We start from the raw sequence: 23,931 nt of genomic DNA on the forward strand, positions 1-23,931 counted from the left end.
GGTCCCATTTGCTCATTCAAGGTGTTATAATAACCTAATTAAACCTAGTCTAGTATCATGATGCTCCTTCAGGGAAGAGCTAGAAAGGACGGCAAGAGTAGTCTATGAGAGAGTATTCTAAACAGGACAAATCTTAGCAGTGAAATGTGGTAGATAAGCAATCTAATATATGCTACAGTGAGCAATGCAGAATCTGTAGCATAGTTGTCTATACACACAGTTAAGTACTTACAAAAAAGTTGCTCAGCAGGCCTGAGGAATTGCACGAGGCAGTGGACACAGTGCGAGGGTAAGCGAGAGTTCCATATATAGGCTTACAGTGAGGCTCGCATTAGCCAGGAGCTTAGTGATGTGGACAGTATTGAGATAGAGACAAAACTTCATAGGTTCTACAGCGCGCATTGAGTCTTGTGATACATTTAATGAGAAGGTCAGGATGTTTTTCTGCATTTTGTCTTTCCTACATCCTCCTCTCCCATAGGAACTGTTCTTCATGCATTGTATATGGCAAAGACGGATGCAGGTTATTCTGACTAAGATGGGTCTCTGCAGAACGGTCCATTGGTTTGTGGCTTTTGGACCAGTCCAGAAGCAGTTGAAAATGATATTGTCCACCATCATCATATGTGTCTTAATTTTGCCATCCTCTTGGCTTAAGAACTTTGAGACATAGGGGTTCATTAGGAGTTTGCCGGTATCCCGCCGGTAATTCCAGTGGGATACATTCAAACGGTATTTCCGTTCCCACTGCCTGATACACAGGAATTACTGGCAAATTACAGGCAGCGGGACTACCAGTAAATCCCATTCCATGGAGTTCCATAGGACTCCATGAGGGGGATTGCCGGTAATACCACTGACGGTAATACTGACAATTTTTTGCTGGTGGGTGCTTAATTTACCTCCAGCTGTTTGCTGGAGGTAAATCCGGTAACCCTCAGCGGCAAACCTAGTTTGTCGGTCCAGAAACGTGCCGCTAAACGGAATTACTGGCACGTTAATCCCAGACCTGCAAACTTTTAATGACCAAGCCCCATAGAATTGCTGAGGCACCTGCAAGTCACTGCCACTGATTTCCTCGCACAAAAAGCTAAAACCTAATTGGAGACCTACCTGGATGGGCACAATCCCATAGGACAAGTAATCGACCTTGTTTTTTCCAACTAAGGGTTTTTGACACTTTTGGCAAAAGTTCAGGTGCTAGTGGTTGCACCCTAAATTAGTAAGGGTAACCCAGGCGTGGACCCCTAGAAAGAGGCTGCACCGGACTGATGATCCAACGAAACCGAAACATGTGTCTGCAGTTGGAAATATTGATCAAAGTAGAATTATCATGGGTGCGATGTTGAAAAACAGCATTAGACAACATGTAAATAAGTCCTCAAATGTTATCCTATGGGGAGCCATTTTAGAATGAAACTGCCCCTCTGCTGTAACTTTTATAAAGTAGCAAAACAGATGATGACTGAGTCTGACATTGTTCAGCGGAGTATTTAATCTTATCAGAAAGTAAATGCAAGGCCCCATTATCTCACTGCTGAATAATCTGTGTGAATCCGTCTCTCACCAACACCTCATTGAATGTAGACTGAAATTACAATTTCAGTTCTGTTGTCTACTGTGTAGGATAGGGATACAATGTGGCTCTGTGCTTACTTTCGGACCGGAATTAGCCTCTGCTGATTTCGGGGCCCAATCTATATGTTACATGTGGTCAGTGCTAGTCTCTATGTACACCCATGATTATTTTAATTATTTAAATAATGATGAACGATACTTGTCAATTGACTTTACTGTCTTTCTCCTTTTCCTGCTACCTTCTTTTCTTCCATCCTCTACCTGTGTATTGCACGCTTCACTAATAATCTCCTAGTGCATACTCTTTATTTTCCCTGAAGAAGTGGCGTGGCAAAACACATGCTTGCAGTTTTTTAACATACCTTGTCACAACGGCATCAGATTAATATACCATGCAAAATATACCATAACAATTTATTTGTGAACGGCCAAGCCATTGCAATTTTTTACAACATATCTGGGAAAGAGCACCATAGTCAATAGTCAAACACGGTTCTATTTCACTTTGCTGGCATGATTTTTTTTTCTAAGTAATTTTTAGCAACATTATGACAAAAAAATCATTGTTTTTTAAAAAAAAAAAAAACGCCCCCCTCCCTTATATATTTCTATTACATTTTTCATAGTAATTATTTTTGGCAAAAAATGTCTTCTGAGGAAATCATGTTGGAAAGTCAACACGATACTGTTAACCCCTACACAGCCCATCTATCCTGAACCAGACTGGTAATAAGGTGGGGTATTGCAGCCTAATTTATCCTCGGACCAACAAACTAGGCAGCGTGCCACCCCGGAGGATTCTGCTAAATGTGTCTCTACATAGATGGTAAATGTGTGAATGCATACGTGGCTTAGTGACATCATTATTTACCCATTTTGTATGTTTGTCATTGTGCTTTGCTGAAAGGTCAGCGTTTTCTGTGTCCCTTAGTTTGATAATGGTTGCTTCTACTGTCGATTACATGGAAAGAGTCCCAGATGGTTTGACAGAACATTTTTTTGCTGTGCTTTTTTGCTTGGTGGGCCGGTTTTGTGTCAAGTACTTTATTGGTTATCACTTTACTAGTGTACATTTTTCTGCTGTAATTTACTCATGACTGGAGCATTTGAAGCTGTTCTTGATAACAGTCAAAACCAATTGGCTTTGCAAATGCTTGCTTTTAGTGGACAACCTTAAAGCTGGTCTTCGGAATGCGGGTGCATGCGTAAGAGCAGACCGAGTGATGAAAATTACTGGTAAGTAAAGCTGTTTTATTTTGTATTTATTTATTTTGTATTTATTTATTTGTGTGTGAAAATGAATTGCTGCAAGTGAATTACAAGTCCAGATTGTAAAAGGTGTGCTTTCTTTTCATATTCAGTGACTTGCCCAATGCCGTTCAAGAGGTAGAGAAATGGTTACCAAGCCTTCATACAGTTGTGATAGGCCCTGGCCTGGGTCGAGATGATAAAACACTGCAAAACGCCAAGGTAACGGGATCAGCTATGCCTTGTAAACTGTTGTGTGGCAGCACAAAGGATTGTTTGACAGGACCATTATAAACCCTAGCCGTGATGTAACATTTTTCATAATCTTACATCAGTGTTAAGGATCAGTTATTTTACTTTGATTCAGTAGGAAAAAATCCACTTTTTCGAGATCTGAATTGTATCTAAGCAAATGCATGCATTGAATCTGTGCAATTTTCCCCATCACATTGTTGTCGTGTCGCGTGACACACGTGAAGGGCGGGGAACACTACTGGTTATGTGACCAGAGGGGATCTGGGGAATGGTATGGGGCAAATAAAACAGTTGTTGCACAAACTCCTGGTGTCGTAGTAATCCTTGTGGGGTGTGTCCAGTTTGTGGTAGGGTGTCGGGCCTCATGACCGACACCACAACTGGCAACGAGGGACTGGGCCCTAATGTCCCCATACTGATTGCTGCCAGTGAATGTGACTGGGGACAGGCTCCGCGACCCAGCGCAGGCAGACCTATGCGCCAGGAACGTCATTTCACCAAAATTCCAGGGGTAGCGGAAGTGACATCACATGACCCTTGACCCCCTAATGACATCACAGGAAGTGATGTAAAACGACCTTTCACCCGTTGACAAAACAGGAAGTGGCATCACATAGCATTGTACACTACGAAAAATATGGTTACGATATCACTATAATCTGATGTACATTTCATACAAGAATGGATCGCCATATGTATCGTTAAGATCAGTGTGTGTAAGCCCATGACATTACCAAATTACTGTGAAAGAAAGCAGACGTCCATGACCAAATGATAAAGATGTGTTATTATATAGCACTTACGCTTAAGCGCTATATATAGAAAAAATATACACCCAATATTGCCCAACCTGTGTTGGTACTCATTTATCGACCTCAGAAGGATGAATTCCAGAAAGACGCATTATTTGGTATTCCTATTCTTTATTATTTAGGGTCAGTGCTGAAAGTGTTAGACTTGTGGCACTGCTGTTCTTATTTTTCTTATTTAAAAGAAAAAAAATTCAGGAGCCTGAACAAGAAAGCCAGTCACTCCAGAAGTAAAGAGCCACATGGTGCTGGCCACAGCCTAGGAGCTTGCATTACAATTTTTTTTTTTATTTAGAGTTCGCAAAGGAGACCACAGAGGTACGTTGCAATCATTCGACATACTCTACGCCACATCTTCCACCCCAGCAACATCATTCCCGGGCGCTCCTTCATTTCTGAACTAGGCAACCAAATAATTTCCTTCAGGTAAAACAGAGTGCAGTCCTGTCCAAACAGCCTAAATTCGGGAGTTACCTCATTAGAGAGCCATTTGACCACATATTGCAACTGACCAGCTACATAATAGGCCTCAAAATTAGGCAGCTTAATACCCCCCCCCCCTCTCATAGAAATTCTGCAACTTCCATAGCGCCACTCTATTCCGGGTGCCATGCCATAGGAAGTCTCTGCACATACTATTCAGCTTGGCAAAAAACTTCTTGGGTATCATATACGGAATGTTACTGAAAAAATGTAAGAGCCTAGGCAGGACCACCATTTTAAGCATCGCCCCCGTCCCATCATCGCCAACGGCAACTTCTCCCAAAACTTCATGCTTATATGGATTTTTCTCACAGCCACCTCGGTGTTATGCAGATGTTCTTCCTCTACCGTGTGATACACATCTATTCCGAGGTAGCGGAAGGAACCAACCGTCCATGGTATCGGCAACACTGGCACCCGCTCCGGAGGGGTTCCTCTGTAGCTACCCAATGGGAATATGCTCGATTTTTGGGGGTTCACCGCTATGCCAGACAGTTCCGCATACCTTTCCATTACCTCCAGAATATATTGAAGATTTTCCTCCGGATATTTCAAGTATAATAGCAAATCGTCAGCATACAGGGATATTAGGTGTTTCTCTCCCCCTACCTCGATGCCTATCATGTCATATTGTTGCCGAAGGTACACTGCCAAGGGCTCCAGGGCCAGAATATATAACATCGGGGACCAGGGGCACCCTTGTCTGGTGCCTCTGCTAAGTTGCCACCTCTCGGATATCACCGCTCCTGTACGTACCCTAGCTAGCGGCTCACTGTATAGCAACTTCGCCCACCTAATGTAGCCCGGCCCCATCCTGTATTCCCTCAGGGCCCCAAGCAACCGCGACCACCTGACTGAATCGAAAGCTTTGACTGCATCTAAGGACACAACCGCCATTTCACCCTCGCTCTTGCTCCCCCATTCAACCACCTGGTGGAGTCGCCTATGGTTGTGGGTTATATTCCTGTGGGGGACATAACCTGTTCGGTCCGGATGTATCATTTTACTTATAACTCTCCGCAATCTATTAGCCAGGACCGCCGTCAATATCTTGCTGTCCTGGTTCAGCATTGACAAGGGCCTGTAGGAGCCGCAGCTATGCCCTGGTTTGTTGGGCTTAGTGTCATGATCTCTGCTTCCAAAAGGTCAGGGTTTTCCCAACTCCCTTGGAAGCAGATCCATAACCCAGGTTCCGAGGGCCAACCAGTCCCAATTGGGACCTTTTGGACCCAGTCCTGGCGCCAGTGGCACCAGGCTCATAAATATGCCCAGTCCCAGCGCTGGAAGCGCCGGGCTCATAATGCTTGGGTGGACTTACCTGCAGCAGACCATGCTGCTTACTTGCCTGCCAGCTGAGCCTCTGATCCTCTTCTGTTTGGAACTACCTTTCCTGTTGGGTGGGGCAGGAGCCACTCCCTAGATTCAGAACACTGGAACTCTTCTGGAAAGCAGGAACTCTTTTCTTACCTAGGCGTGGCTGTGGAAGGAGACATCTAAGCACTACAGGAGGCTATTTAAACCACACCCGGTGAATGAATCTTGCTTTGCGTTATTCTGCATCCTCTGCAGCAGAACGCTCATCGTGTCTTCTGCATCGGATCCTGGGCCTAAGGAAAAAGGCTTACCATCCTGAATCCAGTCTTCAGCAACACCTATAAAGACAAGAAAGAACAGGTTAGCATTCCGGCATCTGAAAGACAAAGGCTTACCTACTCTTCGTGCGCTCCGGAGGTCTTCACACTGCATTCCGGCATCTGAAAGACAAAAGCTTACCAACTCTTCGCACGCTCCGGAGGCCTTCGGCGCTGCATCCTGCATCTGAAAGACAAAACAAGGTGTGTTTAAAGACATTGGGGAACTTTAATACTCACGTGCCATTACTCCTTTCCACATCTAACCCAGTGGGTATTCCGGCACCCTGCAGCCGCTCCGAACTCGTACCTGCAAAATAAAAGACAGTTGGAGCGCATCGTGAAGCAGGCAACAAGCGCTTACTTACGTGCTTCCAGGCGCTTCTATTCATCACACGGACTCCATCTTCAACTCACTTGAGCCCGTCATCCGCCATCGCCGGAACCTGCAAAACAAGAGACCTCATTACTAAAGACTTTAAAGACAATAGAATTACTCGAAACTTACCGTTCGTGCAGTAAACAACGGACAGCAGTCCTCTGAAGTCAAGAGGCCTGCGCTACCGATCCAGTGAAGAAACTGGTTACAGCACCCTGCCCCGAGGCAGATGGAGAGCTCGGCATTCACTTACCTAAGGTGAGAGCGTTAACCTTTGGGGGTCTACAGGAGAGCAAAAAAGGAAAGAGATATGGACACCCCAATAACCCCAGTTCATTAATCCCATATTTTCTATCTGCAGACATCTTACTCTTGAAGTCAGGCATACAGTGCACAGAGGTCCAGCCCAAAGAGCCAACCGGGTGCTACACATCACCTTTGAAGACACGGTAGTCGCCCAGTCAAGACCGGCGCCTCTGCGAGAATCAGGTGAGCGTTACACTTAGGGAGCGGTATTATAATCGCTTCTCTAAGCGATTCCGGCAACCGGCCCACCTCAAACGATTCATTAAGCATTTCTAGCATGGGGGGGTGGGAGTACCTCCTCTCTATATGCTTTATAAAATTCGCTAGGAAGTCCGTCCGCTCCCAGGGTCTTACTGGTGGGCAGCTGCCTCACCACCTCCTCCAATTCCTCCAAAGTAATCGGTGCATCTAGCTCTTCTCTTTCTTCGGCACTAATCTTAGGTAATCCAATCTCTCTTAAAGTTTCCCTTATCTCCTCTCGGCTGCCTCCCCCTTTGTCCTCATATAGCGCCCTGTAATAATCCAAAAATGCCTCATTGACTCCTTCTTGGGTGTCCGCTACCTCTCCATCCTCTCTGGTTATCGTCCTAATCGGGGGCCTAGGGGTTTCACTCTTGTATAGCCACGCCAAGAGGCGGCCCGTTTTATCCCCACCTGCATGCTGCCCTCAACATACTTCTTATAGTTAAGGTTGCAGAGCCTTTCCCAAAGTTCCGCACACCGCTGCTGTAGGGGTGTCACAGTATTAGTTTTATGACAGTACGATAACCTTCTTGCCAAATGACGGTATATCATGGTTATCGTGGTATAGCAGGTGGAGTTAACTAATCTTAAATATTTTCTAAAAGGTCAAAAATTGTCAGATTTATCAACACAAACAAAACCAGGCACCCAGGGCCAGAATGGGGCTTTTCAACATACTTTCCACTGAAATGCCACCCCTTGCTTTCACCAAACACAAACACACGTGTGGAGAGGTGGAGGGGGGGGGGGTCTGGGAGCCCTGCTGCAACTGCCAAAGCAAACTGAATAGCTTTTCTTAAGTGGTCATTTAGGCTTTTAGGTCCCACGCTGGCTACTGGTGAAGATGAACATGTTGCCATTTTGATAACCTGCATGCCACAGATCAATGGAGGCTGATGGTAGTATACACTTGTGCACATACACACACACACACACTCTTTACGTTATAGCCTTTAGTTTACTTGCGGGCCAAAGGGTGTTCAGTAATCACGGACATGTTAACCTTTGGTATGGCAACAGGGAATACCCACAGAGAGAATTTCGCATTGTGACTTATTATATGTAAATTCAATGATAGAACCAGGGAAATCCCCCATTGTCATATGTTTAGCAAACATTATCCATTATAAATATATAAACCCCAAAGCCGCCAACCCAAAGTAAACCCTTTTCCTTCTTGGCACTGTATTTATTCTTCCTATTGCTAACATATTGATTTTGTGTCAGGCACATGTGGTTTATGGAATGGCATTAAAAACTGCTCCAACTGAAACTACTTGGCAGACGGCACACCCAACAGTGCAAGACCAAGACTGCGCAGCACTTGCTTGCTGCAGCCTTTACAAATCAGATTGAAAAGTACACTAAACGGTATACCGGTATAAACAATGTGACGGTCATTATTGTTCAATTAAGTGGTTCACGGTATCTTTAACGGTATACCGTTACATCCCTACGCTGCTGTAGTTTAAGTACTAGCTCCGCATCCCCCCCTCCACTATTGAGTTCCCTTTCCAGTTCATCCTCAGCTCCCCCTAACTCTGTCAAGACCCCACCCTGCAGGCCCTTTGATTTAGCGATGGCAGCACCCCGCAACACCAGCTTAAAGGCTTCCCAGAGCGTGCCCGCCGAATCCACACTGCCAGTGTTCAAATAGTGCAAATAGTTATAGTTCAATAGGCCTATGCCAAAGTCAATGGACTAGTGTCTTGGATAGGAAAGAGCAGTTCTTGAAGTAAACAGTAAAGTCTTTGCCAAAGTTCTCAGAAGTAGTCTGTACAAAAAAGAATTATATGTTGGGTCACAAGCTGAGTAGGCCTGCAAGTTGGGAAAGTTCCACAAACTTTCACCGCAAGAGAAGCGTTCTCTCAATCGGGTTGGCACAGTACCTTAGTATGAAGCAAAAGATGCAGCTGAAGAAGTTAGTTCCTGCAGATCTCACTGTTCCTGAGCCTCAGTCGTGGGGGCAAGAGGGAGGACGTCGGGGGACTGCACGGGATCATCGGAAAACGCAGACAAAATGGAGTCACTTCAGTTCGAGTAGCTGTTCATCAAGCACACAAGCTGGTGTCCTTCCCCCTGGTTAATCTTAACCAGCTCTGAGAATGGTATCCAGGTGGTTTACGAGTTGATTGGTGCCACCAACTCAAAGGAAGAAGTCGTCTTTAAAGGGGCTTCTCTGTCGAGGTGAGTTTGGCAATTCGGACCTGTAGCAGGGCTTCACAGAGCAAACCACCAGTCCATGAGTTGCAGCAGTCGTCCTCTTCCAGCTCGTCTTTGGTTCTTTTGTTCCAGTCGTCGACTCTGCTTTCCAGTCCAAGAGACTCGCCTTTTAAACAGTTTTCTCCCATTCATTCCAGCCTAGCTGTCACTCACCCAGCAGGGTGGCTATCCTTGCCAGTCAGCCAGCCAATCACGCCAGAGTGCATTTGGGTCTTCTAGAAGACTAAGCACAGGGAGTTTAGGGCACCTCCCTCACTTCCTGCCCACCGCAGACACTCAGACGCCAGAGGCGGTCTTCAGTCCTGAAGCCTGCCAAAGGCATAGGAACAAAGGGACCAAACCTAGTTTGGCGCTCAGAGATGAACACTAGAAGGACCTTTCCAAAAAGAAATGGCGAAAAAAGAAGACCGGGACCCGTTTAAACAAAGGGGCTTAAGGCGCCATCTTGAAAAACTTGGCTTTTGTGATTTTTAGCTACCGATGTTCGCGATCGGGAAAAATCATGGTAGTTCGTTGTAAAACCATTGCCACCAGCCATTTCGATGGAAAAGGGTAGCATTTGACTGCTACGCAAGTATTTTAGACACAGGGGATACTAGGTAACCCCTCCAGCACTCTATAGGAAGATAGTGTGTGCTGGGTCTAGAAATTTAAAGACTAGTAAACTCAATTTAACCTTACATTCTCTGGGAAACAATAGTTTATCCCAGAGAAGGTATTTAAACCTCTGGGAAGTCTAAAAAGACATCCCTGTGTTACTGGACTGAGGGTGCTGTGTAATACACATGAAAAGATGCCTATGGAGTTATCTTAAAAACACCATAATCAAAGAACACAGTAAAACCTACATCAAAATACATGGAAGAGTGGGGAAAAAAGGCTCACACTCTTTTCAGGTACAACAATCAAGTCCTCAAAATCCAGAAAAGTTGCTGGGGGTCTCTAAGGTGAAGGGAATTGGCACATTTTTGAGAATTCTCCCTAACCCCCAGACTAAGGGACAGGAGCATTTAATCCACCCCTGGATGAATCTTCTTACTCCATTCGGTCAAACATTCTGGAGAGACCATCAGCATGTTGGTGATGACACCCTGACCTGTTTTCAATGGTAAAATCAAACCCCTGTAGGCGGATTGACCATCTTAACAATTTAAGATTCTCCCCCTTCATCTGCATTAACCATCTCAAGGGTTGGTGGTCAGTCTGAATCACAAAAGTAGATCCATACAAGTATGGTCTAAACTTATTCAGTGACAACACAATAGCAAAACATTCTCTTTCAATGGTTGCACACCTTGTTTCTGGTTCCTTCAGCTTTCTGCTGGTGAAGCAGATGGGGTGCTCCTTACCTTTCTCATCCAGCTGACTCAGAACTGCACCTATACCTCTATTGGAAACATCTGTTTGCACAATGAAGGCTTGGCTGTACTCGGGAGCTCTCAAGGCTGGAGCTTGACAAAGGGTTTTCTAAGTCCTTCAAATGCCTTGTTGCACTCCTCATTCCACCTGACCTTTTTAGGAAATGTGGGTGAGGAGACTACATTCAAGGGAGAAGCTATAGACCCATAGTTCTCTATGAAGTTCCTATAATAACCAGTGAGACCTAAGAAGGCTCACTTGGGTTTGAGTAGTAGGGGTGGACCATTCTTGTACAGCTTATACTTTGATGGGCACTGGCCTTATTTCACCTCCTCCTTCCTCATGTCCAAGGTAGACCACTTTGCTCTGACCAATTTGACATTTACTTGCCTTTATGGTCAGATGGGCCTGCTCAAGAGCCTGCAAAACATATCCTTAGTGGTCAACATGTCCTTTCCAAGTAGGGCTGAGCACTGCAATGTCCCAAGTATGCCATGCAGAAGTCCTCCATCCCATTCAGAACTTGATTAACCATCCTTTGGAATGTTGCAGGTGCGTTCATTCTTTAATCCAAAAGGCATTACCTTAAGTTGGTAGAGGCCTGCTGGGGTTGAAAATGTAGTTTTCTCTTTGGCATGGTCTGTCAGGGCTATTTGTCAATAGCCTGACTTTAGGTCAAAGGTACTGAGGTACTTGGCTGAACCAAGTTTGTCCACCAGATCTGTCCTAGGTAAAGGATGGGCATCAGTCTCTATAGTCCACACATAATCTCAACTCTTTGGATACTGCCTTTGGCACTAGCACAACTGGACTGGACCATGGACTGGTAGATGGTTATATTACCCAGAGATCAAGCATCTTCTTGACCTCTCCTTTATGTGGGTTCTGACATTATCTGACATCCTGTAACCTCTGCTTTTAACAGGTAAACAGTCACCAGTGAGTATATCATGCTGGCCCCAAGGGGTCAAGCCTGGTGATGGAGAAAACAGGGAGGCAAACTGATTTAACAGAAACTCGCACATCTCTTGTTGTTCCAGTGTCGGATTAGAAGAGAGATGAACTCCTTCTATTTTCTCATCTAAAGGTTGTCCCCTGAGGAGATCAGGTAGAGGTTCACTGGCTTCCTTCTCTTGAGCTGAATCTAGAAGCAAAACTCTCACTTCTGGTGTTGAGAAATAGGGCCTCATTATAACTCTGGGGGTAGCCGTGCTGGCAAAACGGGCACGGCTGCTGCTGGAGTTGCATTTTTACCTGCACACGCGAATGAGCAAGAACCGGGTCATGCCGAGTTCGGCAGACCCAGTAATTGCCCATTTGCGGGTGCTGGCAATAAGGGACTCTCCATCCCCATTCGGCCCCATAGCGCTGAATGGGAATGGGACGTCTGATGCACTAGCACCATTCAGAATGGTGCCAGTGCATCAGACGCGCTGTGCTCACAGGTGCCGCTCTGCCCACCAGGTCAGACCTGGCGGGCTGTCAGGCGCCCGCGAGCACAGCTCTCAGTATGGCAGTCTGGGAATTACGGTACTAGCATGCTTACCGGTACCGTATTTCCCGGACCGCCAGGGTCGTAATGAGGTCCACAGGCTTTTAGACTGTTGGTGTGAAAGACCCTGGAGGCCTCCTTAGGATTGCCTAAGTCCACCAGATAGTTGACCTCTCCAAGTTTTCCCACAACCTTGAAGGGTCCTATCCATTTGTCCTGCAAGGCCCTCTGCCTTGTAGGAACCGTAACTAAAACTTGCTGGTCTTCAATAAACTCAACCATGTTGGCCTTTTGGTCATGCCAATGCTTCACCAGAGCCTGACCTGCTTTTAAGTTATCAGATGCTTCTGTCATATCTTGATAAAACGTGCACCTCTAAAAATCCATTCCTCTACAGTGATATAGGCAATATTCTAATTCCTTCTGCAGTCTGAAGATTTACTTGATGTGTCCTTTACACAACACTTTGTGACATAGCAAGATTCTAACTTCCTCTGTAGCCTGCGTCATAAAGATTGACTTGTCATCAGCCCTTCCTTTCATGAAATAGCTTCACATTCGCCTCCGGAGACCTAACACATAGTCCGTTTTCGTTTCAGTGGTCGACTCTGCTTTCCAGTCCAAGAGACTCGCCTTTTAAACTGTTTTCTCCCATTCTTTCCAGCCTAGCTGTCGCTCACCCAGCAGGGTGGCTGTCCTTGCCAGCCAATCACGCCAGAGTGCATTTGGGTCTTCTAGAAGACTAAGCACAGGGAGTTTAGGGCACCTCCCTCACTTCCTGACCACCACAGACACTCGGACGCCAGAGGCGGTCTTCAGTCCTGAAGCCTGCCAAAGGCATAGGAACAAAGGGACCAAACCTAGTTTGGCGCTCAGAGATAAACACTAGAAGGGCCTTTCCAAAAAGAAATGGTGAAAAAAGACGACCGGGACCTGTTTAAACAAAGGGGCTTAAGGCGCCATCTTGAAAAACTTGGCTCTCGCGATTTTTAGCTATCTGTGTTCGCGGTCGGGAAAAATCATGGTAGTCTGTTGTAAAACCACTGCCACCAGCCAATCGATAGAAAAGGATAGAATGTGACTGCTACATGAGTATTTAAGACACAGGAGATGCTAGGTAACCCCTCCAGCACTCTATAGGAAGATAGTGTGTGCTGGGTCCCTAGGAATTTAAAAAAGACTAGTAAAGTCAATTTAACCTTACATTCTCTGGGAAACAGCAGTTTATCCCAGAGAAGGTATTTAAACCTTTGGGAAGTCTAAACAGATATCCCTGTGTTACTGCATTGAGGGTGCTGTGTAACACACATGAAAAGATGCCTATGGAGTTACCTTAAAAACTCCATAATCCAAGAACACAAGAGTAAAACATACATCAAAATACCTGAAAGAGTGGGGAAAAAAGGCTCACACTCTATCCAGGTAAAAATAAAAAACCAAGTCCTCAAAATCCAGCAAAGTTGCTGGGGGTCTCTAAGGTGAAGGGAAGTAGCACATTAATTCTCCATAACAATGAGTCGGCAAGGGCAAGAAGCAATGCCTCCGTTGAGGATACGAGTTTCCACATAAAGCTGGATGCCCGGCAGTGGGGCAGGAATACTAAGCATGTGGGGGAGACGACCACTTCAAGGTGATGTGCCGAACAACAAAAGCATCTGGCGCACATTGGAAGGAATGCGGATCATACAGATCCCCATCGCGATGTCCCAGTGAGGTGAGACAGAAGCGCTCTGACAGAAAACATGGGTCCAGAGAATGGCGCAGCACAAGAGCGAGAGACTCTGGCTTGCCTGAGATCTGCAGGAGAGGAAAGAGAAGTCACCATGTGCGCACCTCAGCGCCACTGACTATTGAGTCTGACACACAATCGAGCAGGGAGAGGCAAAAAGGATAGCTTTACGCTATGGGAAACCCCACGGCAACAGCTCACAGCTCAACACTGCCGCTGGTTATCAAGGGAGAGGCCCACAATTTCCTCAGACTCTGGGGCAATGATAAATGTGATTCTAGAGGTTGAATTAAAGAAGCTCGAATCACTGTCTCGCCTCAAGAAGCCCCAAATAGACATACATGCATATGGAGCCAAAGAACCGTAATCCTGTAAAGGGACATTCACCACAGCATGCCACTACAAGGACAATTCAGATTGAATCAACAATCCACGTAATTGAGGCAGATGCCACGATTGGGTGCATACTGTGTTTCCGGTCCTCCATACAAATAGGGCTTATTCACATCTTGTACCGCATGATGGCTGTCAAATACATTACTCCGACAACAAAGATTGAAGCAGCATTTCCATCCCTATTTAAAGGAATTTAAAAACTCAAAGGCTGTCAGATTAAGTTGAACATAATCCCCTCAGTCTGGCCAGTGGCACAGCACTACAGGGGCATACCGCTAAACATTCAGCCTCAGGTGGAGAAAGAGTTACAGGCCTACATCGAGGATGGCATCATTGAACCCGCCACAGGTGCCTATACCCTGGATATCCCCAGTGGTACCGGTAACAAAAAAAGGCCTGGAAGTCCATATCCGTTTGTGTATTGACCTGCAGGTGCCAAATCAAGCCATTCTACGTGAGCGACTCCAAAAACCATGCATCACAGATATGATGTACTTGCTGAATGGGTCAACAGTCTTCTCTCGTTTGAACCTAAACAAGGACTATCACCAGATAGAGATCAACGACAAGTCCCGTTACATAACGACTTTCACCAATCACCAGGAATGTGTCTGTTACAAAATGCTACATTTCGGGATCTCATCGGCCACTGAGCTTTTCCAGGAAGAATTAAGGAGGGTGATATGCCATATCCCAAACTGTATAAATTACAGCGATGACATACTAATATTCGGCAAGTCACAAGAGGCCCATGATGCCACAGTACTAGGGGGTCTGTAGAGCGTTTGTCCTTATTCAGTGTTAAATTGGCGTCTTCAAATGAACTTTTAATAAATTAACGTTAAAATTCTTTGGACACAACTTCTTGTGAAGGGCATTAAACCTGACCATGACAAAATAAAGGCGCTCACAGAGCCCCCATGTCTGACAAATGTGGCTCAAATACGCTCTTTTCTGGGTCTCGCAAGTTACTGCACACGGTACCTCCCTGAGTTTGCATCTGTCAGCACTGCATTGCACATGCTCACAAAGAAAGACCAGAAGGTTGAATGGGAAGCACCATGCCAAGAGGCGTTCGACCGCATCAGAAAAGATATTGCAAAGGCTGTGTGCACTTCCTACTTTGGCCCTCAATCTGACAGCTGAGCTCACAGTGGACGCCAGCCCCATGGGTCTAGAGGCAATTCTTGCGCAACATTTGGGAAGTGACCATGCCCGAGAAGGCTAGTATCATACGCTAGAAAAGTCAATCTGATGCCGAACAATGCTATTCACAGGCTGAAAAAGAGAGCCTCACCTTTGTGTGGGCGTGCATGCCTTTTCATTTGTTTCTGTATTATAGTATAATTGGTTATTTATAATGTGCTTAATACCCAGAGGTTTCTGTGCACGGACACGGGGATCAAACCTGTGTTGCTCCGCGTTGTCTTGCTTCCAAGGCAAGCGCGTTGTCCCTGAGCTATTTTCCAGACTCATGGAAAACGTTTCATGATCATCACTGACCACCAAGCCCTATCTATGGCATGCCATCAGCGCAGATGCCCCGCTCATTGCCCGTCGTAGTTTGAGGCTGCAGGAATACAAGTTCACCATAATACAAAAACCTGCTAAGGAGGCCAATCCAGCAGATTTCCTGTCTCGTCACCCGCAGCGTAGCCGAGTGCTTCAGCGGCCGTGCTGAAGGATACATTAACTGTCATGCACCATGCCCGCCCGCCCACCTACGGGCCCACTGGACGAGCTCAGCAAATGTTTGTGGGAGGACCCGACATTGGTCCTAGTATCGGAATGCATTATGAGTGGCAGATGGCGTGCGGCAAACCACGTGGCAGCTGGGAGCCCAACGATAGATGCATGCTTGTGGAGGACATTGTTCGACTGTGGGATGAGCTGTCTATTGCACACTCCCATATCATTCTAAAGGGGAGCAGGATTGTGGTGATGCCCCTGCTACATGAGCGGGTGATTGATGCAGCCCATGAAGGACACAGAGGGATCGCCTCTACCAAGAGGCTGCTCTGGTAGAAGGCTTGGTTTCAGGGGATGGATGGTCTGCTTTAGCACTATCCAGTCTTGCCACATTTGCATCAGCCTGCAACCACACGTTTCCAGAACCGCTGCAGATGTCTCCATTACCTGCGCATGTATGGGAGGAGGTGGCGATTGACTTCTTTGGCACACTGCACTCTGGCACTTACTTACTGGTGGTGCTAGATGAACACTAATACTGAACTCCATAGCTGCCATAGCAGTGATTCCTGCACTAGACTGCATCTTCTCCCATTTACGGCATTCCAAAAGTAGTCAAGTCAGATAATGGACCCCGCTTCAGTGATATGATATGATAGGTTATTTATAGCGCACTTAATACCCAGAGGTTTCTAAGCGCGGACCCGGGGAAATGGCTTCAAGGATTTTGTCACCTAAATGGGGTTTGTACACTGACAAGTAACCCCTTTTATGGCCATAGGCCAACGGGCGGTATAGGGCTTCATGGCCAACCTGAAATGCACCGTGAGGGTCTCCAACATCACTTGCAAACTGCTGGAACAGGCCCTATACTAACTGCTACACAATTACAGGAACAACCCACACAGTTCCACAGGGACTTGCCCAGCGGAACTGATAATTGGCTGCGCTATACACACAAGACTACCACACATCCCAAGTCATAGAAGATCGGATGACAGTGGACAGGACACAAGAGAGGAGGACTCGAGGGCAAAAGAGAAGATGAAGGAATATGCAGATCATCGCAGCCGAGTATGCCCTGCGGATGTAGGAGTGGGTGAGAAGGTCCAGGTGCAACAGCCCTCATTGCACAAAGTCACGCCCGCGTTTGACCCGCGTTCGCTAATAGTGATGAGGAGGAAGGGGTCGATGGTCACAGCAGAAAACCCTGACAAGACTATTACGAGGAATATCTACTTCAGGAAGTTTGCTGCTGACACTGCCAGGATAGATACCTGGCAGGAACAAGAAGAGCGAGGCTTGGATTACTCGGGTGATGATGTACGCGGAAGAAGTGGAACAACGTGGCTCCAGGTATCGTGACCGATCTGGGGTTGAGAGAGAGACTCTGCAGAACCATATTACGACCCAACAGATGGATTGAAGAGATGTGGTAAGACACTATTTTATTTTGGGGGAGGTTGTAGTGTCAAGTGACACGCGTCACACGGGAAGGGAATGCTACTGTTCATGTGACCAGATGGGATCTGGGAAATGGGAGGGCGCAAATACAACAGTTTGGACACACCCCACAAGGACGACCAGGAGTTTGTGTAACGTTTGTGGTAGGGTGTCAGGCCTCACGACCGACACCACAATTAGTTTAATCATTTGGCGAATGAAAGACCTAGTGGCAATTGTCTGATTCTCCCTGTACTTCAAGATTGTGCCCAAGAACTGATTTCCTTTCTTTAAACTGAAAATGTATTTATGGCGAGTGATCTGGTTTTTGAACTGCTCGTTTTTCTGCATCTCGCAAATGACAAATTCGGAAGGCATTTGCAAATGCTTTGGCATAGTGTGCTTCTTTGACATCCGGTATGTGGCTACTGTTTGATTTTCAGGATCCGGGCAGGAGCTCTGCTACAAGCAGTAGCTCAGCCCGACAGCCTCGCCGCGCTGCAGGAGCAGCTCGACCTTCGTGCATGAACGTCAGACAACGAATGAGACGCCCACCACCCGCAGTTCCCTGCCGTATGGTGCTCTGAGCTGATATTGCACCTTCTTCACCACGGCATGACCCTCAAGCGCCCTGTCGCCCCCTTCTCACAAGCTACCGCCTTCCAGCCAAGAGCCGAAACGCAGCAGCAACATAGCTGCATCTAAAATGGCCGCCGCCATCCACGCTCTTTTTGTTTATTTAGGTTGCCTAGCAACCATATCTTCACACGGCCTTAGGGAACGAGGTAAGCCGGAGGCGGAAGCTAGCCCACCTCTCCCAAGGCCCAATCCTACTAAGGCCCCTTCCTGTCTGCCCCTGTCCGCACCTGCGCCACGGCGCCGGACACTGCTCTGCGAACAATCTTCGCACATACGTGTGTGTTGGACTTCGAACACACGCTAAGTATGAACACTCAGCTGCCTGAACACTTCGCTCTTCTCTCTTAGACCGGTAAGAGTTGTACTGACTTGAACTCTGCTGTATTCCAACTATATGTATGGGCTATCCACAAGTCAACTGAGTGCCCGCATCCATATATGCTCTAAGCTTACAGGATTTGCGCTGTAACTATCGCGCCACCCCCTTGCCGCCTATTACGATATCTAATGCCTATTGCACGTTCACCACTATTGCTTAATCTTTACCGCCAAGTATATGTATACATATACATTTTGCAGCATATGCCTGTCGCCATTTTATACTTCCGTTTACACTGTATATTCGACTTCTCCAATCCAACCCTACCTCTTGCCATCCAACCTGCCTATCTCTGCACACTCATTGCTTTCCAGCTGGCACGGCACACTTTCGTGTTTAGTTGCTCCACCGACTGTGCATCCCATTTACTGCATTATTCATACTGCTCTCTAAGCCTGTAATGTATATTTGGGACCTAGGTGCTCCATTAATCCTGCTCAGTGTTTAAGGCTCAATGTTTATTTCTGCAGGCACTACACTATATTTCAAACTTGGGTGCCCCTTTATTTGTGTATAGTGCCTATTGCTGCATATATATTGCCTCTCAGCTTGGACCACAAAGTTTTGAACTTAAGTGTACCGTTGTTTATGTGCACTCTATACTGCCCTACCTACACTGCTTGTTAGTCTGCACAGTATATCCTGAATTTAGGAGCCTTCCGACCGAGCATATTGCATATTGCCGCATACACATTGCTCTCTAGCCTGCACCGTTCATCTGGATTCCTAGTGCTACACTGATTGCGAATATCGTATACTGCCGCTTATAGACTGCCTCTTAGCCTGAATTGCTAATTTGAATCTAGGTGTCAACTATAGTGAACTGACCTTAGACGAATCCTTTGATACTGAATTGACTCTGTGAGCTACTGTTACCTGTTACTTGTTGAATCTGCTTATTGCGGCATGCACATGGCATGTCAGCCTATGCAAAAATTATGTGTATTAGTGCAACATCGATAGCGAATCCATCTGGGGTGAACCGCTGTCACTGACTCTGCATATAGCACCTGTACCATACACACTAATTATATAGTACATTTTGAATCTAGATGAATCATTGATACAGAATTGCATATCCCTATTTGCACTTCACATTTTAGTCTGACCAATAACCCATAACTGGTAGCCTATACGTTGAATCTAAGAAAGCCTTTGATTCTGAACATACAGACAGCAGGCTATGCCTCTGATCTGCTGCTTAATAAATTTCATTGGTACCTAGCCTTCGGCAAACAACCAATCCTCTGTGGTATTAGCATCAGCATGCCTCCATTAGTTACCAACCAGACTCTTTACATGATAATTCTAGCTCTGAGTACCACGCTCTACACTATGGCACTTATCACTGACAACAGAATACTTCCATCCGTGACTTCTACCACTTCACCCAATTCGACCACCGTGTCTCTCCCTGACTTGGCAGAAGCTACAAACTACCTCCCATGCAAGCCATGCCCAACTACGGTCCGAAATGTATGCCTTAGAGCAAGATTAGCTAAAATATATGAGCCTCCCAATAGTTCGCTAAATATATCCCATGCTCCCAGGACCGCTAGCATGCCCCCTGCCCCCATTGCGGCTCCAAGCCTATAAAAAAAAGCTCAACAAAGTACAGCAAGCCTAAAACCCCACATGCCCCCCTGCCTTCCATACCTACCTCTATTAGTCCCCAGATAAAAGGCACCTTAATAAACTCTAGATCGCTGGTAGCACATGCTACAGATGTAGCCGATCTGATCCTGAAAGAGGATCTAGATTTTCTCGCCATTACCGAAACATGGCTACACCCTGCCGCTGGCCCTATGTTCATGCTAGCAGTCCCCGATGGGTTCTCCATCCTGAGACAGGACAGACCGAATGCTAGAGGAGGAGGTATCGCCATTATCTACAAATGTGGTCTTGACATGAGACTGGCCACCAGTCTGACCTCCAGTCATGTGAATCACTCTCCACCAAAGTTCCTCTAACCAACGCCCAAACTTTAAACATCCACTTGATATACCGCCCGCCAGGCCCACCTGGAACCTTCGTGGATGACAGTTACTCTATCCTAACCAGTAACCTTAAAAGCTCCTCTCGTACTTATTCTTGGAGATTTGAACATGGGCTTCAATGACCAATCAGACCAGCTTGCCACAACCACAGCTAACACCCTATCAGAACTTGAATTTACCCAGAGAAGTAAAACTGCCACCCACGATAAATGCAGAATTCTTGATTGGGTGGCAGACCATAACTGCCAGGCCAACATCCTATCCATCTCTCTTTTAGCCTGGATGGACCACCACCACCTCATGTCCTTCTTGCTATCTACCAACAAACCCCCACCTACCACGGCCCGTAGGGCTCCACCCACTCTAACCAGATATAAAAAGAACATTACCCTGGATAGGCTTTTACCGTTACTACTCCCTATTCTGAATTCTCTCCATGATAACTCTGACCCTGAGAGCTTGGTTGAAGAATATAATAAAATCATGACCACCTCCTTGGATCAGATTGCCCCTGCCAAACTAAGACCAAGTATGCAGAAAACCCATCTGAACAATTGGTTTACACAAGACAACAAAAAAAGGAACTGTGAGGCTACATGGATAAAACATCCAACTGAAGCCAATAAACTCAAACTTACTAAATTGTCCTCACTCTACAAAAAAGAAATTTGCCTTGCAAAACGAACATCCTTTGACACACGCATATCCAATGCCAAATCCAACATAAAGGAACTGTTCACCATTCTTATAGAAGTCGAGACTCCAATAGCACCTCCTGACACTTGTATAAAAGATAAAGGGGGTAATTCATGGATTATTTGCGCCGAAAAAAACGGGATTTGTGCACCATTCTGCCCGCAAGTTCCTGTTTATCAAATGGGGATTTCTGGCCAGAATGGCGCACAAATCCCGGTTTTTTCGGCGCAAATAATCCCTGAATTACCCCCAAAAATGGTGTGAAGATATCCAATTCGCCCTAGCCAACAAAATGGCCACTCTACAAAATAAAATTTCATGCAAAAGAATTCCCTCAAATGATCCCCTTGCCTCCAATACTACTGGTAAAGCCAGCAAAGATGAATCCATGCGATTTAACTTCACTAAATCTCTACCGTCGAAGTGGAAAGAATTATTCTATCCCTTAAACCTTCGAACTGTCAGGGAGACTTATGCCCGGCACAACTTATCAAGGATGCGGCCCGTGATCTATCGCCATTTATCACCAAACTCATCAATGCGTCCTTCACCACAGGCATTATTCCTACTAACCTCAAACAATCCTGGGTAATCCCACTCTTAAAGAAAAAAAACACTCTTGACCCATCTACACCTACGAATTACAGACCCATTACTACTGTGCCCTTTCTCCTAAAAATCCTGGATAAGGTAGCATATACTCAAATTCAAAAACACCTGGAAGAACATCTGTTAGGAGCTAGACGATCAGGTTTCCGCCCCCAGCATGGCACAGAAACTGCCCTTATCGATCTGAAGACCCAAATCGACGAGCTCAAAGACCGGGGGAAATCAGCACTACTCCTCCTCTTAGATCTCTCAGCTGCCTTCGATCTAGTTGACCACTCCGTCCTCTGTAACCATCTAAATACAGCAGCACACTTCTCTGATCAAGCCATTACCTGGATTAGGTCCTGCCGCAGACCCCATACCGTTACCTGCGGTGTGCCCCAGGGATCTTGTGTCTCGCCTACACTCTACAACATTTTCATCAAGCCCCTCTTTGATGATCTAGATCATCTTGGTATCACCTACACGAACTATGCAGATGATATCCAGATTCTCCTCCCACTTTCTGGGGATTATGAAAAGGATTTGGCCTTGGTGAATAGAGTGTATATCGTCATCCAGGCATGGATGGCTACTCATGGTCTATGCCTGAATGATGATAAAACTGAGCTCATCATCTTGGGCACCCAGCCTGACTTTAAAAAACTAGGTCCCAATTATTCATCATTCACAATTGATGGCAATATCATAAAAGTAGAGCACAAGGTAAAAACACTCGGTTTCTACCTCGACTCTCACGTTTCGCTTACTAAACAGGTCAACTCCTTAGCATCCGCCACAGCCTACACATGCAAACTGATATGCACGAGCAAACCATTCCTCTCTGATAGCAGTTGCATCACTCTAGCCAGAGCCCTCTTCCTCTCACGCCTGGACTACTGTAATGCCCTCTACCTAGGATCACCCAAAGCCATCATTAAAAGAATCCAAAGCTTACAAAATAATGCTCTTAGAGCGGCATTAGGCATGTCCAGAAGAGATCATATTTCCGAGACCAGTCGACAGAATAACTGGCTCCCAACTCACGACAAAGTCCTCCTTAAAACTATCGCTGACACACAAATCCCTCAATAATGCCGCACCCATTTACTTGGCTGAGAGATTCCACAAGCAGACATCTACTAGACCTATAAGACACGCCAACAAAGATCGTCTTGTTATACCTAGCTTCAAACGGTCCACAATTGGAGGCAACAGCTTCCCGGTGAAAGCGTCCAAACTATGGAACATTCTGCCTCCTAGTCTAAGAGCTGACCAAACCTACCACAAGTTCAGAGCCAACACCATCATATGGCTAAAATTCAACAACCAGCATTCTTAACCCATGCCTACTGTTATGACAACTACAGCCTGCAATTAGCCCTCCTCTAATCTCCATTTTTGCATATGCCTTTTGTATACCATGTTTGTAAATATGCCCTCTTTGTATCTATTTCTTACCTGTATGTATGCTGTATAATTCTGTGTAACTAAGCTTCGCATATTCTTGTAACTGCTGTGCCCTGTTACCCCCGGGTATGACGCGCATTATAAATAATAAACAAACTTTGAAATATTTAGCTTTGCCTCAGAAATTGCTGCTTGTATGTAATTTCAATCCGGGAGCTAATATGTTCGGTGAGATGCCCAGTCGTTTGATTTTTTTTTCACCTGTGGTAGACGACTTCTTAGAACTTTAAGGAAGGCAGGTATCAACAGAAAGACAGACAAGTGACCACAGTTCAAGGGTGTTTGTTGAACTTTCACAAGGTTGACATAAACGCCTATCTAAACCTAACTCTGCAGATGGGAGCAAGCTACGATTATCAAAAAATAAAAATGCAGTCCTAGTGGAGTCTTGTCAACATAAAAGGGCCTATATCAAAAAAAATACTATTGCCAATCCTTACCACTAATTTCCAAAATAAGGTGGGGTAATGTTCATGAAAAAGAAACAAGTGTTCACAAAATGATAAGTCAGAATATTCGTGCCGCTGGCCTCACTCCCCCACGTTTTTAGCATGGAACAAGGCGGTTCACTCGAGCAAAGCACACACTTTGGCTTCTCCGGCACGAGGATACATTCCAATTTCACACCAAGACCTTCTGTGTTCACGTCGCTTGACTCGGAGGGCCTGGAATACAAAAACAACATGAAAATGTTATTTATTTTTCCAGCACTCAGTTTGGGTGTTCATCCTGGACCCCCCCCTCTTCCGGGCGCAGATCACTTTCAAGCTATGTTCAGATAATAATTTCTCGGGTGACTCGCGGTTCACCCCGAATTCCCCTCAGGCGGGCTCAGATCCCTTTCTTTGACTCAATTAGTTTCCCTCAGCCGGGCTCAGACCAATTGTGTTGACTTTAAA

The 23,931-nt window shown here is 45.9% G+C and overlaps 1 protein-coding gene across 8 annotated transcripts in view; it reads left to right on the forward strand.

The window, feature by feature from the left end:
- NAXD (NAD(P)HX dehydratase) overlaps positions 1 to 23,931 on the forward strand; it is a 454,387-nt gene that overhangs the window by 355,985 nt on the left and 74,471 nt on the right. For all 8 annotated transcript variants that reach the window (XM_069636752.1, XM_069636749.1, XM_069636754.1 and 5 more), the window contains one exon: positions 2,940 to 3,048. In XM_069636752.1, the coding sequence (XP_069492853.1) occupies positions 2,940 to 3,048 (109 nt within the window). The remainder of the gene's footprint in view (positions 1 to 2,939; positions 3,049 to 23,931) is intronic.

The sequence above is a fragment of the Ambystoma mexicanum genome, chromosome 7p, assembly GCF_040938575.1.
Source record: "Ambystoma mexicanum isolate Mex_15411 chromosome 7p, UKY_AmexF1_1, whole genome shotgun sequence".
Taxonomy (NCBI): Eukaryota; Metazoa; Chordata; class Amphibia; order Caudata; family Ambystomatidae; genus Ambystoma; species Ambystoma mexicanum.